Source organism: Heterodontus francisci, chromosome 13 (genome assembly GCF_036365525.1).
Source record: "Heterodontus francisci isolate sHetFra1 chromosome 13, sHetFra1.hap1, whole genome shotgun sequence".
NCBI lineage: Eukaryota > Metazoa > Chordata > Chondrichthyes > Heterodontiformes > Heterodontidae > Heterodontus > Heterodontus francisci.
The window spans coordinates 78554407-78572233 of NC_090383.1; the positions used below are offsets into that span (position 1 = coordinate 78554407).

The 17827-nt window shown below is 44.8% G+C and overlaps 1 protein-coding gene across 3 annotated transcripts in view; it reads left to right on the plus strand.

Moving 5' to 3' along the window:
- Positions 1–12043, plus strand: part of LOC137376120 (potassium channel subfamily K member 2-like) — a 189686-nt gene extending 177643 nt beyond the window's left edge. For all 3 annotated transcript variants that reach the window (XM_068044130.1, XM_068044131.1, XM_068044132.1), the window contains one exon: positions 11729–12043. In XM_068044130.1, the coding sequence (XP_067900231.1) occupies positions 11729–12043 (315 nt within the window). The remainder of the gene's footprint in view (positions 1–11728) is intronic.
- Positions 12044–17827: the final 5784 nt, after the last annotated feature.

Here is a 17827-nt window from a genome sequence, read left to right on the forward strand (position 1 = left end):
AAAGTACCATACAATAGACTTGTTCACAAATTGAAGCCCTTGTGATTAAATTAGCTCAGGGACATAAAGCAGAGAGTAACGGTGAACAGTTTTTTTTCAGACTGGAGGGAGGTATACAGGCATGTATTCCAGGGGTCGGTATGCTCTATTTGATATATATTAATGGCCTGGACTTGGGCATACAGGCCATAATTACAAGGTTTGCAGCTTATTTAAAATTCAGAAATGTAGTAAGCAATGAGGAGGATAGTAGTAGATTTCAGTCTTAGGCAGTCCCTCGGGAATGAGGATGACTTTCTTCCACTCCAGGGTTGTGGGTCCTTAGGTGACTGAATAGTCCAATTCTGGATCCATACACTCTGCTACAGGTGGGGCAGGTGGTGTTTGGTGAGGTGAGTGAATGGGATGCTTGAATTTCCGAACGCTCCTTCCATTGTTTGCACTTGGCCGCTGCCTGGGCATGTCGACGTTGTTCGAACTGGCTGGTACCTTCGTGGATGCTTCTTCTCCATCTTGGGTGGCCTAGGGCAAGAGATTCCCATGAATCAGTGGAGATGTCACATATTTTCAGGGAGGCTTTAAGGACATCCTTGTAGCATTTCCTCTGCCCTCCTGGTAGCCTCTTACTGTGACGGAGCTCTGAGTAGAAAGCTTGTTTTGGGAGTCTTGTGTCAGGCATGTGGACGATGCGGCCCGCACAGCATAACTGATTACCATGACCAGTGTCTCAAGTCTGGGTATTTGGCCCGAGAAAGGACACTGATAATGGAGCGCCTGTCTTGCCACTGAATTTGCAGGATCTTGTGGAGGCACCACTGGTGATATCTCTCCAGGGCTTTGAGATGTCTGCTGTACAGTGTCCATGTTTCCGACACATACAGGAGGGCAAGTAACACTGCGGCCCTGTAGACCATGAGCTTGGTGCCAGGTTTGAGGTCTTTGTTGTCAAACACTCTTTTCCTCAGATGACCAAAAATTGTGCTGGCACACTGGAGGCAATACTGAGTTTCATCATCGATGTCTGCCTTTGCTGAGAAGAGGCACCCAAGGTATGGGAAGTGATCCACATTGTCCAGTGGTTCGCCTTGGATCTTGATAGTCGGGGGGCAGTGTTGTTCTGCAGGAGCAGGCCGGTAGAGGACCTTTGTCTTCCGGATGTTTAGCTTAAGGCCCATTCTTTCATACACCTCCGTGAATGCATCAATGAGGGTTTGCAGCTCGGCCTCTGAGTATGCGCATGCGCAAGCGTCATCAGCGTACTGCAGCTCGAAGACAGAGGTTGAAGTAGAGGCCTGCTTTAGGTTGGGAAAAAGAACCTGACCCGAACCCGACCAGACAACAGTGGACCCAAGCCCGACCCGGCCCAAATCCCTCCGATTTTGCCCCGAGCCTGACCCAACCATCCCTTTACTTACCTTCCTGACACCGAACCTGCAAGAAGCTGCAGTGCATGCGTGATGACGTCATAGTGACATCACTCGCTCACTGCGCAGACTGTTTCGTCCCGGACTCCCAGCTCAGGTAAGTTTTTTATTTTTAATACTTACCAGCAGAGATTTACAGTGTGTCCGGCCCGACCCAACCCAACTCGACCTGGACTCGGCCCGACCTGATCCGAGCCCGAACGTCGGCCCTGGACACATGTCGTTGGGTCCCGTTGGGTTCGGGTCGGGTAGCAGGCCTCTAGGTTGAAGTGGCGTTGGTTCTGGACTGGAGGCAACGTAGGTTAAATAGTTTCCCGCTCATATTCTAGAGTAGATCTACTCCGACAGGGAGCTTCATGGAGATGAGCTGGAGTGTTGCGGCGAGGAAGATGGAAAAGAGCATTGGTCCGATGACACCTTGCTTGACCCCAGTTTGCACTCAGATTGGCTCAGTGGCAGATCCGTTGGCAAGGATTACAGCTTGCATGTCATCGTGCAGCAGGCGGAGGATGGTGACGAATTTCTCTGGGCAGCCAAACTTGAGGAGGATTTTCCATAATCCCTCCCGGTTGATAGAGTTGAAGCCTTTGTGAGGTCAAAGAAGGCCATGTATAAAGGTTACTATTGCTCCCTACATTTTTCTTGGAGTTTTCTTGCTGTGTAGATCACTTCCACTGTGCCTCTTGATGAATGGAATCCACATTTTGATTCCAGTAGGAGCTTTTCAGCCATGGGGAGGAGGCGGTTGAGAAGCACTCTTGCAATGACCTTCCCTGTGGCAGACAGCAGGGATACCCCTATGTAGTTATCGCATTCGGTCTTGTCGCCTTTTCGGAAGATGGTCACAATGACGGCATCTCGGACATCCCCTGGCATGCTCTCCTCCTTCCAGATGAGGGAGCTGAGACCATGTATTTGTATCAAGAGTGTCTCTCTGCCGTATTTTAGAATTTCGGCTGGTATTCCATCTACGCTGGTGACCTTATTGTTTTTTAGCTGTCGGGTGGCCTTTTCGATCCACTGTCAGGCTGGGGTTGTGCTGAGGTCATGGCGGGTAGCATGCTGTGGAATGTGGTCGAGAGCATTCGCATCAAGGACTGAGTCACGATTAAGGAGATCATCGAAGTGCTCCTTCCAACGAGTGCTGACTGCCTCGCTGTCCTTGATCAGTGTCACACCATTCATAGAACATAGAACATAGAACAGTACAGCACAGTACAGGCCCTTCGGCCCACGATGTTGTGCCGAACCTTTAACCTACTCTAAGATCAAACTACCTACCTACCCTTCATTCTACTATCATCCATGTACCTATCCAAGAGTCGCTTAAATGTCCCTAATGTATCTGCTTCTACTACCACCGCTGGCAGCGCATTCCACGCACCCACCACTACCTCTGACATCTCCCCGAAACCTTCCTCTAATCACCTTAAAATTATGCCCCCTGGTGATAGCCCTTTCCACCCTGGGAAAAAGTCTCTGGCTATCCACTCTATCTATGCCTCTCATCATCTTGTACCCCTCTATCAAGTGACCTCTCATCCTTCTTCGCTGCAATGAGAAAAGCCCTAGCTCCCTCAATCTTTCTTCGTAAGACATGCCCTCCAGTCCAGGCAGCATCCTGGTAAATCTCCTCTGCACCCTCTCTAAAGCTTCCACATCCTTCCTATAATGAGGCGACCAGAACTGAACACAATATTCCAAGTGTGGTCGAACCAAGGCCTTATAGAGCTGCAGCATAACCTCGTGGTTCTTAAACTCAATCCCCCTGTTAATGAAAGCCAACACACCATACGCCTTCTTAACAACCCGATCAACTTGGGTGGCAACTTTGAGCGATCTATGGACATGGACCCCAAGATCCCTCTGTTCCTCCACACTACCGAGAATCCTGTCTTTAAGCCTGTATTCCGCATTCAAATTTGACCTTCCAAAATGAATCACTTCACACTTTTCCAGGTTGAACTCCATCTGCCACTTCTCAGCCCAGCTCTGCATCCTGTCAATGTCCCGTTGCAACCTACAACAGCCTTCCACACTATCCACAACTCCAGCAACCTTCGTGTCATCGGCAAACTTGCTAACCCAGCCTTCCACTTCCTCATCCAAGTCATTTATAAAAATCACAAAGAGCAGAGGTCCCAGAACAGATCCCTGCGGAACACCACTGGTCACCGAGCTCCATGCTGAATACTTTCCATCTACTACCACCCTCTGACTTCTATGGGCCAGCCAATTTTGTATCCAGACAGCCAACGTTCCCTGAATCCCATGCCTCCTTACTTTCTGAATGAGCCTACCATGGGGAACCTGATCAAACGCCTTGCTAAAATCCATATACACCACATCAACTGCTCTTCCTTCATCAATGTGTTTTGTCACATCTTCAAAGAATTCAATAAGGCTTGTGAGGCATGACCTGCCCCTTACAAAGCCATGCTGACTCTCTCTAATCAAACCATGCTTTTCCAAATAATCATAAATCCTGTCTCTCGGAATCCTCTCCAATAATTTGCCCACTACCGACGTAAGACTGACTGGTGTATAATTCCAAGGGTTATCCCTATTCCCTTTCTTGAACAAGGGAACAACATTTGCCACCCTCCAATCATCCGGTATTACTCCAGTGGACAGTGAAGACACAAAGATCATCGCCAAAGGCGCAGCAATCTCTTCCCTCGCTTCCCGTAATATCCTTGGGTATATCCCGTCTGGCCCTGGGGACTTATCTGTCCTCATATCATTCAAAATTTCCAGCACATCCTCCCTCTTAACTTCAACCTGTTCGAGCATATCAGCCTGTTCCACGCTGTCCTCACAAACGACCAGGTCCCTCTCACTAGTGAATACTGAAGCAAAGTATTCATTTAGGACCTCCTCTACCTCCTCCGACTCCAGGCACAAGTTCCCTCCACTATCCCTGATCGGCCCTACCCTCACTCTGGCCATCCTCTTGTTCCTCACATAAGTGTAGAACGCCTTGGGATTTTCCTTAATCCTACCCGCCAAGACTTTTTCATGTCCCCTTCTAGCTCTCCTAAGTCCATTCTTCAGTTCCTTCCTGGCTACCTTGTAACCCTCTAGAGCCCTGTCTGACCCTTGCTTCCTCAACCTTAAGTAAGCTTCCTTCATCCTCTTGACTAGCTGTTCCACATCTCTTGTCATCCAAGGTTCCTTCACCCTGCCATCCCTTCCCTGCCTCATCGGGACAAACCTATCCAGCAGTCGCAGCAAGTGCTCCCTAAACAACCTCCACATTTCTGTCGTGCATTTCCCTGAGAACATCTGTTCCCAATTTATGCTCCCCAGTTCCTGCCTAATAGCATTGTAATTCCCCCTCCCCCAATTAAATATTTTCCCATCCCGTCTGCTCCTGTCACTCTCCATGACTATAGTAAAGGTCAGGGAGTTGTGATCACTATCACCGAAATGCTCTCCCACCGATAGATCTGCCACCTGGCCTGGTTCGTTGCCAAGCACCAAGTCCAACATAGCCTCCCCTCCAGTCGGCCTATCTACATATTGAGTCAGGAAACCTTCCTGGACACACCTGACAAAAACTGCTCCATCCAAACTATTTGCACTAAGGAGGTTCCAATCAATATTAGGGAAGCTGAAGTCACCCATGACAACAACCCTGTTACTTCTGCACCTTTCCAAAATTTGCCTCCCAATCTGTTCCTCCATGTCTCTGTTGCTATTGGGGGGTCTATAGAAAACTCCCAATAAAGTGACTGCTCCTTTCCTGTTTCTGACTTCCACCCATAATGACTCAGTAGACAAACCCTCCTCGACGACCTCCCTTTCTGCAGCTGTGATACTATCCCTGATTAGCAATGCCACTCCCCCACCTCTTTTACCTCCCTCCCTATTCCTTTTGAAACATCTAAACCCCGGAACATCCAACATCCATTCCTGCCCCTGTGATATCCACGTCTCCGTAATGGCCACAACATCGTAGCTCCAAGTACTGATCCATGCTCTAAGTTCATCACCCTTATTCCTGACACTTCTTGTGTTAAAATAGACACACTTCAATCCATCATACTGGCTGCAACTTTGCCCTGTCAACTGTCTAAACTTCCTCACAGACTCTCTGCACTCGGTATCTGCTTGTTCAATAGCTACCCCATCCACTGATCCGTAGCTCCGGTTCCCATCCCCCTGCCAAACTAGTTTAAACCCTCCCGAAGAGCTCTAGCAAACCTCCCGCCCAGGATATTGGTGCCCCTCCAGTTCAGATGCAACCCGTCCTTACTTGTACAGGTCCCACCTTCCCCAGAAGGTATCCCAATGATCTACATATCTGAATCCCTCCCTCCTGCACCAGTTCTGTAGCCACATGTTCAGCTGCACTCGCTCCCTGTTTCTAGCCTCACTAGCACGTGGCATCGGTAACAATCCTGAGAATACTACTCTGCTCGTAATGCCTTTCAGCTTCCAACCTAACTCCCTATATTCGCTTTTCAGGTCCTCATCCCTTTTCCTAGCTATGTCATTGGTACCGATGTGTACCACGACCTCTGGCTGCTCCCCCTCCCCCTTAAGAATCCTGTAGACTCGATCCGAGACATCCCTGACCCTGGCACCCGGGAGGCAACATACCATCCGGGAGTCTCGATCGCGACCACAGAATCTCCTGACTGCTCCTCTAACCACTGAATCTCCTATCACTATCGCTCTCCTATTCTCCCCCTTCCCTTCTGAGCCACTGGGCCAGGCTCAGTGCCAGAGACCTGGCCAATATGGCTTTCCCCTGGTAGGTCGTCCCCCTCAACCGTATCCAAAATGGTATACTTATTATTGAGGGGGACGGCCACAGGGGATCCCTGCACTGTGTGCCTATTCCCTTTCCCTCCCCTGACGGTCACCCAGCTACCTTTATCCTGTAACTTAGGTGTCACTACTTCCCTATAACTGCTCTCTATCACCCCCTCAGCATCCTGAATGATCCGAAGTTCATCCAGCTCCAGCTCCAGTTCCCTAACGCGGTCTGCGAGGAGCTGGAGTTGGGTGCACTTCTCACAGGTGAAGTCAGCAGGGACACCAGTGGTGACCCTTACCTCCCACATCCTGCAAGAGGAGCATGCAACTGCCCTAGCTTCCATCCCCTCTGCACTAAATTGACAACAGAGATTTAAAAAAAAAGGAAAACCTTACCTTACCAAACCCTCCACACAAGAGTCCTTTTTTTTGGTTAGAGGAGGAGAATGGATGGGAGACACTACACGTGTAGTGTTTCGGGTTTAGCCACTGCCCGAATATATAAGTTTACTTACCCAGCAGTCCCCGTGTCCGCCGAAATAAAAGGTAAGTTATTTTAAACTGAAACTCACCTTCCCAACTGACACCTCGCTCGCACTATCGCTGCTTCAGAAAAAGCTGCTGAAACAAAAGGTAAGTTATTTGAAACTGAAACTCACCTTCCCAGCTGACATGTCGCTCGCTCTCATTGGGCTAGGTCCTTGAGTACTTGGGCTATAAATAGTCTTGACTGCACTGAAGAATCCTCACATGTTGTGGTCAGCGAGTTGCTGTAATTCCTGCGCTCTTTCAGCCCACCAGCTGCTCGTTAGATCACGGGTTTTTTGTTGAACCTCGGCCTTCAATTGCCTGTATACCTGCTTTTTTTCCCTCGAATTTTGGTGATGTTTCCAGCTCAGGAACGCCTTGCGCTTGCGATTTAGTAGCTCCTGGATCTCCTGGTTGTTCTCGTCAAACTAGTCTTGATGTTTCCTGGTCGACATGCCAAGAGTATCTTCGCAAATGCTGATTGTGGTAGCTTTGATGGCAGACCAGGCATTGTGGACATTCTGTGGTTCCTGTTTGTTGAGTGTCGCCAAATTGCTTGTAAGACATTGCCTGAGTAGGTCTTTCTTCGCAGAGTCCTTGATACCATCGACATTGATTTTCCTGAGGCAGTGCTTCTGCTGCCACTGCCGTTTCTGGACTGGGTTTATGGAGAAAGAAGCACGGATTAGGTGATGGTCAATCCAGCAGTCATCGGCTCCTATCATGGCATGGGTGATGCGAACATCCTTGGGGTCCTTCGCTCGGAAGTGATATAGTCAAGCAAATGCCAATGCCTGGAGCGAAGGTGCTGCTATGAGGTCTTGTATTTGTCTCTTTGACGAAATAGGGTGTTCATTATGATCAGGCCATGTTCAAGGCATTTCGTCAGAAGAAGGACTCCGTTGGTGTTTGCCCTTCCAACACCTTCATTGTCAATCACACCTTTCCAAAGGTTTGTGTCCCTCCCAACTCTGGCATTGAAGTCTCCGAGGAGAATCAGCTTGTCTTGCTTGGGAACACGGGACAGCAAGTGATCAAGGCTGGAGTAGAATTCCTCTTTGGACGACTGTTTCAGAGTTAGGGTGAGCTGGAGGGTCATGAGACGATCGTTTAATCCACAAGGGAGCTCGTTGAGGCGATCGGCCAGTTCATTTGTTATGGTGAAGCCAACCCTGTGGAGTCGGCGCTCTTCTTCTAATAGTAATAGATTTCAGTAGGTTCAGAAGATGACAGGTCAAATGGGCAGACACATGACAAATGCAATTTAATACCTCTTATGATCTCTCCCTGTCTGCCACAAGTTCCTGCTGGCGGCTTTGGCCCCATGAGGACCTTCCACATTTTTTGTTAAAATGGCATTGCAGTGCTGATAATATCATCAGATCATGGCTTTTGAATGTAATGTAGGCCCTCACCTGCCTGGATCAGGGCGGCCACACCATATCAGAACAGGAAAGAAACTTGGATGGTGGACTTCAATGTCCATCACCAAGATTGGCTTGGTAGTACCATTACTGACTGAGTTGATTGAGCCCTGAAGGGCATAGCTGCCACACTGGGCTTGCAATAGGTGGTGAGAGAACAAACACAAGGGAATAATCCACTTGACTTTGGCCTCACCAGTCTATCTGTCATAGATGCACCTGTCCATGACAGTATTGGTAGGAGTAACTAGCACAGAGTCCTCATGGAGACCAAGTTCGATTTTCACACTGAGGACTCCTTCTGTCATATCCTGTGAGTAAGTGAGATGGAGAAAGAACAGATCTAGCAGTTCAGAATAGGGTATCTATGAGGCACTATGGGCTATCAGCAGCAAAAGAATTGTATAGCATCACAATCTGCAACCTCAGTCCATATAACCCTCAGTCCTCCACCACCATCAAACTGAATGACCAACCCTGCTTCAATGAAGAGTGTAGAAGAGATGACGAGCAGAGCACCAGGTGTACGTGCAAATGAGGTGCCAACCTGGTGAAGCTATATAGCACAGGATTACTTGCATGCTAAAGTGGTAAAGAGGCATGTTATAGACAGAGTTAATTGATCCCACACTAAGGGATAGGGAAAAAGCTTTGCAGTTCTACCACATCCAGTCGTGAATAGTGGTGGACAACTAAGCAACTAATGGGAGGAGGAGGAGGAGGAGGAGGCTCCATCAACATCCCCATCCTCAACAACTGCAGAGTCCAGCATGGTCCAGCAACATTTAAATGAGGGCCCAAAGTTAAAATTCACCAGGTCTGATCCTTAAACCAGTGAGTGCATTTTTCCCTCACCCTCATCCATCGGACAAAGCCCACACCAAGTTAAAATCGACTCCATGGTTTTAATTGGTAGAAATTCACAAGGTTGATTCCCAAGTCCCAGTTTTCAACCCTTTAAGTAATGTGACCCTGCCTCTGTCTCTTTTCAGCACTTCCACAAAATGTCACCTATTGCTTTCTAAGAAGACCAGCCTTTTTTTAATTGCAACTATTCTTTGCCGACAATAGTTTGGATTTTCCTCACAGCAGCAAAGGAACTGCTTCTGCCATTCACCTCATGTACAGTTACGCATAGACTTTTCACGGGCTTGTCAGCAGAGACTTACAATCATCTGGCATCTGCATCATTGCGGCACCATCTACATTGAATCTATGACATCTCTGAACAGGGCTAGCAACCGCGAATCTCTTCAACCAGTCAGATTGAAGAATCCGCACTGTGCCACACAGATTCTAAGCCAGGAAGTAAAAAACTGGAAATATAAATTACATTTAAATCATGTGCAGGAAACAAAATAAAGATTGGGAAATACAGATGTGATTGAGGGAGAAAAGATAAACAAGAGACAAAAACAATTTTAAAAAATCTTCTTTTAAAGTTTATCTTTTTTCAAATCGCCAACATTAATTTTCTTCTGAGTCACATTTGTAAAATAACTTTTTTCAGGGCCAGAGTGGTTGTTCATCAGTAATTATCACTCATTACTCAGTTAAAAACTCATTTAGACCTAAATATATCAGCTCCAACATTTTCAACCAATTTTAGACCAGAACTAGTGGATAAGTATCACAAGTTCGTGCCATTACAGTGATTTCTATGCCAAATTAATCAGTGAAGCCTGTATTAGTGCACCCTGTGGAAGTGCAGGGTGTCTCCGACAGCAGCTTCTTCATTTCCGTGTTTAACTGCACATGAGCAAATACCAAAATATGCTGTCAGATTTATCCTGATAGCTTCTCTGTTGATATTACAGCAAAATCCATACCATTACCCTGATGGCATACATTATACATGATACAGTATAATATTTAAAAGTGGCTTGCAATCAATCCAGGCAGCTAATTCTACTAAGTGGTACAGTAATTGCATCTGGTACTTTGCTATGTTTGCCTTTGGTTTCATTATGATGGGTTGCCCTTTTCTTACTCTATCTAGTACATCTCTGCAATTTTCTTTAATCATGCAATTTCTACATTGTATCTGGTTTTCCTACATTGGACCTGAGTGATGAGAAGGTTTTGTTGATTTGTCTATTTGTTGCTAAGCAGGGGTGGGGATAAGAATTAGAGAATTTTCTTCTTTTCAGTCTCTGAGGCACCAGGCTCTTTAAATGTTATACTAAATGTTAGCTGGAGCTTATTTTGATATAGCAGCTCATTGGTTGACAATTTCAGTTATCCATTAGAGCATTTGGGCTGAAATATAGGGCTGAATTTTACGGGTGCGCCGTGGTTCGCAGTGGCGCACTCTCATGGCGGCATGCATCCTGCGCAGATGCGCTGTCCCTGAGCCCCCGCAATATTACGCGTGGGGGCTGATTTAAATAAAGGCAGTGGAGTGGACGCCCTCGATGATGTAGAGGGGGCGGCCACCGCATCCCCGGCCATGGCATCTGGCGCCACCGCGCAGGTGCCGGTGCCATTTGTAAAGGGCTTTAAGCCCTTACAATTAATTTTAACTTTTAAAGGTACATTAATCGGAATATTTTATTAACAAATAATGAAGATGTGGATGGCCCTTCTCCAGCACCCCCCCCCCATGGTCATTTCAATGCCCGATATGACCAACACTTGCCTTTTTCCCTACCCAAACTTTCCCCCCAACCTTCTAACTTTTGCCCTTCAACCCCTTCCCCCCATCCCCACATCCAATAAAAATTGATTTCCCTGCTCCGTCCCACCCTGAAAAATTTATTCCTCCCCTCTTCCCACTGTACATGGTTACAAAAGCGCGCAAAGTACAAACGGTGGCTGTAAAATCGGCGTGGGACGGCTGCCGCCTGCAGGTAAGTTTATTTAAATATCATTAATGCTAATTTAAATATGCAGATGAAAGGCCTGCTGCCAGGCGGCGGGGAAGCCGCACCAAGGTTTCCCCGTCGCCGATGATATGCGGTGGGCCCTTCTCAACTTCGGGGGTCAAGGCGGGCCTCTCCCCGCAGAATTTTACCGGTACCCCTGCTGCGACCCGCAGTGTCAAGGGGCTGGTAAAATTCAGCCTCTAAACTAGAATGCTAAAGTCTGATTTTACTTAAATCCAGTACATAGTTCTCTTTTATATACTGAGATCAAGAAATGTTGAGTAAATTATTTAGACAGCTTTCTAAAATTCAAATAGCGCACAAAGGATGTTCATTAAATGCCTTTTGAATTTTGGGACCAATCTGACAAAGTGTTTTTGTTTCAATTGAAGTTAATTAGTCAGTTTTTAAGGGCATTTCCTCAGCAAATCATAGAAATTGCAGCACAGAAGGAGGCAATTCCACCCATCAGACTTGTGCCAATGGAAACTCTTCAACTTCCTATTATATGACCTTTTCACCACATTCATTTGAATTCTTCCTTTATTCAATATGTATCTAATTCCTATCATATGATATAGCTTCAGCCTGAATAGTTACTTATAGTAAAGCATTTCATGTTCCAGTAATTCTTTGTATGAAAACATTTCTTTTAATCTCCTCTTCCGTATATAAATCTGTTTGCATGGAAAGGAAAACATATTACATTTTTTTTTATTTTTAGGTTGGAGAGATGAGAGCTCATGCTGCTGAATGGACAGCCAATGTCACTGCAGATTTGAAAGAGACTCGCAGAAGGCTGAGTGTGGAAATTTATGACAAGTTCCAAAGAGCTGCATCCATCAAAAGGAAACTGTCCTCAGAATTAGGAGGGCAGCAAATGCAAGAGTTAACTCCAGGCAAAAGAACATTGTCAGTCAATCTAACTGATGAAAAAGATACTCTGCCGACTTTGTCAAAAAATGGTGGTCTTTATCTTAACGGCTTAAGTTCTCAGTATGCCAGTGGAGAGATCTCAGTTATCGAAGACATCAAATAGCAAGCATGAACAGTAATAAATAAATTAATAGTATTCAAAGCCAAAAAAAACCCAAACTTTTTTTTTGAAGAGCAAAAGACAATTTCCCTCAGAGAAACCGTTACCAAGATAAAATCTTTGTCAAATTCACAAGGTCGCAAGATAATGCTGCTGTGAAAGAATGTAATTTGGAGTTCAGTCACTTCAATTTATATTTGATCTGATTTCAACATTGATCTGTAATATTGCTTTATACCTACAGAAATTCTAATCAGTGCCTTAGCTTTTGGCAGATGCAGAACCTAGCATTTATGTCCTTTGCATGTCTATATGGGTATTTTGGTTTATTGTAAATTTCTACCCATGGCTTGTTTGTAGATTGTGTGATATCTGAAGATGCCAGGTTGAAGCTCAACTCAAAGAACATCAAAGCAACACTCATAACCCTAGTTTAGGTACACAGCAGTTACAAGATTTGTGAAAACATTCTTTGATAAATAGGATAAATTATATAAATGGCCTTTCAGAAGGGTATCTTGCATTTGCAAGGCAATTTTCAGCAAGTAAAGATGTTTATTGAAAAATTCAGAACCAAGTGTGGGATTTGCAAGACTCATTTTAAAATGACTTAAAATTGAGTACTGTTAAGAAAAGATAAATTAGAAAAGAATTTGAAACATATTGCATTTTATTACTATATTTCAGCATTTTAAAAATAAGTATGTATATTATAATTTTTTCTTTACTCAGCATTAGCAATGAAATCAAAGTGCATCAATGGTTTGGCATATATAATATACCTCTGTGCCATCTTTTCTTCAAGGTATCATTTTAACAGACCATGTATTATATATATGGCAATGATAATTGTTAGCTACGGGTGCAAATGTTTCCTAGAATTCATTTCACAAACACGAGATACAGAAAAACCTGTAATTGAGACTATTCCTTTTATTTTGTGTACAAATTGGATAAGCAAATTATTTAACATCTATTTTCTTTTAGATTGAGTCACATTTTTCAACAATGCTCCACTTCCCCCCCTTAGGGGGGAAGGTTTCCTCTGTGCACTTTATCTTCTTTATAAACAGGTTTATGAATTTGTTACACATAGAGCACAGAGGAAAACTTTCATGAATAGGATTAAGTCCAGTAAAACATTGATTTTATTTTGTGAGGGAAGAGGAAAGGAATTTCTTTGTCTAGGAGGTGATGATATAAAACTGTTCCCCAACTGTATGGGGGTAATTTTAACTCCCAAGAATGGATGGGTGTGGGTCAGGTGAGAAGTAAAACTTTTTGAAACTTCAAATCTGACCCCAACCCACCTACATCTGCTTTTAATGGAGGTGGGGTCGTGGAGCAGGTGATGAATTCACTCTCAGGAGGTGTGTTGGTCAGTAAAATCTTTTAACTATTTTTACGACCAGGTTAGAAAGGTGTCTAGGGGTCCCTCTCAGCCTTTACCTGGTCTTACCATAACAGGATTTAATTTTAAACACACTGTTTTTAGCTTCCCCTTGGTGAATCCTGGTTCACCACTTTCCAATTATAAGGCAAATAAACCAGCACAAACAGGCTTTGTTAGGTTTAAAGAAGAAAAGTTGAAATTTATTAGACTTAAACTTAAACTGTAATTCGGTTAACACCTATGGATATACGACGCGTCCATGCTGGCATGCATATGCAATACACCCATGCAAATAGGGACAGAAAAGAGCAGAAGAAAAATAAAATGGAAAGGTTTGAAGAGTTTTTGTTACGGTTCTTTGAGTTCACTGTAGAGTCCTTGATTGTAGGTAGATCTTGCTTTTTGTTGGGGCACAGTATTCTTCTTAAACCTTGTTCACTGTAGGAGACTTTTCTCTCTTGGGGTTCATGTGTTTTCAGTGGATTCAGAGGCTTGTGAGAAAGAGATGGGAGAAGACAGGAGAAATCTTCTCAGTCCAGGAGCAAACAGACACTCTGAGTTCAAACTGTTTGTACAATTCAGAAAATAACCCAGGTTGCCAAGCAGGTTAGTCATGTAACTAACTGGTCTGACCACATCTTGGATTGTATCACCTTAGCAGTCTCTGGAATGCTCCTCTTACACACAATACCTGGTGATCAAGGTCCATTGTGGGTTGAATGTGTCAGGGAATGGTCCTTTGTCCTTCCAATCACCGTCTGTTAATATGCAAATGTCTTTTCCAGCCATGGCTGATATGTTTAACAAGTCCTTTCTTCCCTCCAGTAACAGTTTAAAATCAATGTTCATGACAAAATTAATGTGCCTCATTCTTGGCAGGTGGGGCCTAGCATGACACTATGCTGAGTGGCTCCATTTTAACATACCTTTTACCCATTTCGGCCTTGGCAAACCCAGCAGGAAAAAGGAGGCAAGGAGGGCCTGATCCATGGGGTAAGTGAATTTGCAGCATTGCTTGAGGGCCAGTAGGAGCAGGTGTGTTGCCTCCAAGCTCAACAAGTTAATCTACTTCCCTCCACAAGACTGGCCAAACCACCCCCACCTCTACGATCTCCAACACCAGCCCTGCCATCTCCCCTGAACCCACCCTGATCTTTGATTCCGCTCCTGTAATCTCCAATCTCCTCATCGATCTCATCGGCACTCACAAGTTCCAACCTCCCCCAACCACAATGTCACCCCCACGGACCATGATCTCTTCCCCAACCCCCACTGACCATGTTCTCTCCCTCCTGACCACAATCTCTGCCACCCGACCATGATCTCCTCCCCCACTCCTCAAGCACAAGACTAACCCCTCTCTCCCCTACCGCCCCACTGCGATCTCACCCTCCTTCTCTCTGTTCCTTGCTTGTGGCCTTGTGCAGGCAGCAGCCTATCAGTCAATCTGGCTGTGAAACTTTTTGCAATACATCCTGCTGTTAATTTCAGCAGGATGGCCAGGAAACCTGCACTTCTGGGTTTCCAGTCCAGAATTCACCCCCCCCCCCACCACCAACCCCCCACCAGCTCGCCCACTCCCCATGGCCGCAGGCCGATAAATATCAAGGCCTACAAGTCTGCTCGGTACCCTTTGTTACAGTGTAAATCCAGTGTATCCATTTCAGAAATGTTACATTGTAATGTACAATAGGAGAAGTCAATTATAATGACTTGTTTTTAGGAAAATAGAAAGAGGATTAGATCATTAAGCCTCTCAAGTCTGTACAGCCATTCTATTAGATCATGGCTAATCTGTACTTTTCCATTTACCCATATTTGCTCCATATTCCTTGATACTCTTTCCTAGCAAAAACCTAACCATCTCAGTCTTTGGATTTTCAATTGACCCAGCATCCATTAATCCAATGTTTCAGTTTGCTTACTGTGCCACAGAAAAACAATTATTCATTATTTAGCTCATAAAGAGCAAGGAATTGGCCTTAAGAGATCAAAGGATGGTGCCTTCAGTTATAGAACATAATGTCAATTCACAGACACTGTTGGGGTGCAGTCACACAACAAACGTATGTATTAATGTGAAGGATGCTTTCACTTAGTACAGACGTGGAAGATATAGTGTAAATGCCAACTTAATCTGGAGTTAGGGTTCAAACTAACACCAAAGTAAATTGATTGAGATTCACTGGAGAGGGAATCGTAAATACAATTAAAGAAGAAAAGATTGGCATTTCAGAACCTCAGGACATCCCAAAGCACTTTTCAGCCAATTAAGCACCTTTTGAAGTGTAGTCACATCTGTAATGTAGGAAATATGGCAGCCAGTTTGTACACAGTGAGCTGTCACAAACATCAATGTGATAATAACTGGATAGTCTGTTTTATTGATGTTGATTGAGGGATAAATATTAGCTCGGACACCAGGGATAACTCCCCTGCTCTTCTGCAAAATAGTGCCATGGGATCTTTTATATGCTAAGACAACAGATGGGGCCTCAATTTAAAATCTCATTTGAAAGATAATGGTCTGCATTTTACTCGCTCGCCACCCACCTCGTTGGCAAGCTTCTAAAATGGCTGTCCGCCCACGTGGATTGCCTGCAATATTGATTGCAGCGGCTCATTTAGATGGCCGGAGCAGACCACCTACCCTCAATAATCTGGAGGGGGCAGGCACTCCATCCCTGGCAATGGTGTCCGGTGCCACTGCGCAGGCGCTGGCTCCACTTTTAAAGGGCTCTAAGCCCTAAATGACAGGTTAATTTTTTTTTTAAACAGTTAATTTAAAATTATTAAAACTTTTTAAAAATCTTTCCATCCCCTCTCCCACCCACATCCCCAATAGCCTTACATGTCATTCCTGCCCTCTTCCCCCCCAAAATACTCACCTTCAGTACCTGACCTTCACCCCCTCCCCCAAAGTTCAGAAACTTTTACCTTTAACCCCTTCTCATCACCCCCTTGACCAATCGGAGTTGTTTAACCTCGCTCCCCCGCCTCCACCCTGAAAACTTACCTGCTCCCTGCTCCCCACCAGTGTTCCGACACTGTTCAGTGGTCGGAGATCAGACGGCGTGGAAGTGCTGGCCACTGACCGTAATATGGGAGCGGGATGACTGGCGCGACGAGGTAAGTAATTATTCCTTAATTTTAATTAATTAACATATTGAAATGATGGTCCTGTCGCCAAGTGGTGGGAGGGGCCACCACGAGGACTCGCCGCCACCGGTAATATAGGGTGGGGCCTTCACGGCGTTGAGGCCCGTGGCGGGCCTCTCCCAGAGGCATTTTCCAGGCACCCTTGCCACAACCCCCAACATTGGGGGGCTGGTAAAATCCAGCCCATACCTCTAACAGTGCAGCACTCCCTCAGTACTGCACTGGAGTGTCAGCCTAAATCATATGGTTAGGTCTCTAGAGTGGTAGATGAACCTGCAACCCTCTGGCTCAGATGCAAGAGTGCTACCAACTCAGCCACGCCACAATCTTAAGCTACTATACCTAATGGCTGTCTTTGCTCTGCAAAACATGATCTAGCTCTAGTTTTTCTGTCCAACTCTAGTTTAATATTTGCCTCGTGGATCAGAAATAGTTAAATCAATCGGCTTATTTTTTTTGTGGCCAGTGCAAACCCTTAATATTCAGACCCTGAACCACAGTGTAGTAGAATTCCTATTCTTTCGTCCATCTGAAAGTAAGTGGACGGAAACCTTTTTCTCCTTTATGGTTTATGAGATCACAAATAAAATACATTTTATAAATTTGGATTTAATGCCAAATGTTGTGAGTCTATAGCACAACATGAACATCTGGGTGACACATGGAGGGAGGTTGGCTCTAATTAGTGCTCAGTCACTTTAATGATGAATATTCTGGACAAAGTAGCAAATGCAAATACAATCATGGGTCATCAGTTCACAACTGAAGAAAGAATAATGGAAGTTGATAGCAACTGTTCAATATTGACTTTGCAACGCATATATTAAGATAGATGTTCTTAATACATACAAGTTAAGAAAAACAAATGATAGATGCCTTCAGTCTGAAAATGTAGCCGGCATCAGATTGGAAACTTATGTGCTTATGTCTTTTAATTAGCATTCTTTTCATACATTAACCTATTTTTTGCATTTATCTGCAGAGTTTGGGAAGTTAGAACATTGTATTCTGATATAATTAAACTATTCTGGTTAATATTTCATAATGAAAATTGAGGTGCAGAAATGGAGGTTTTGTTTTTCTGTGATGCTGAACCCTACTATTCACCCAAATTCCTGTAAACTGAAGAGAGAGAAACTGAGAGCAAAGTGTATAATTTAATACAGTAAGAATTATGCAGTCTTTTGGTTCTCAATCTCAGCTACCAAAAAGTTAAAAAGAGCATTAAACCATAT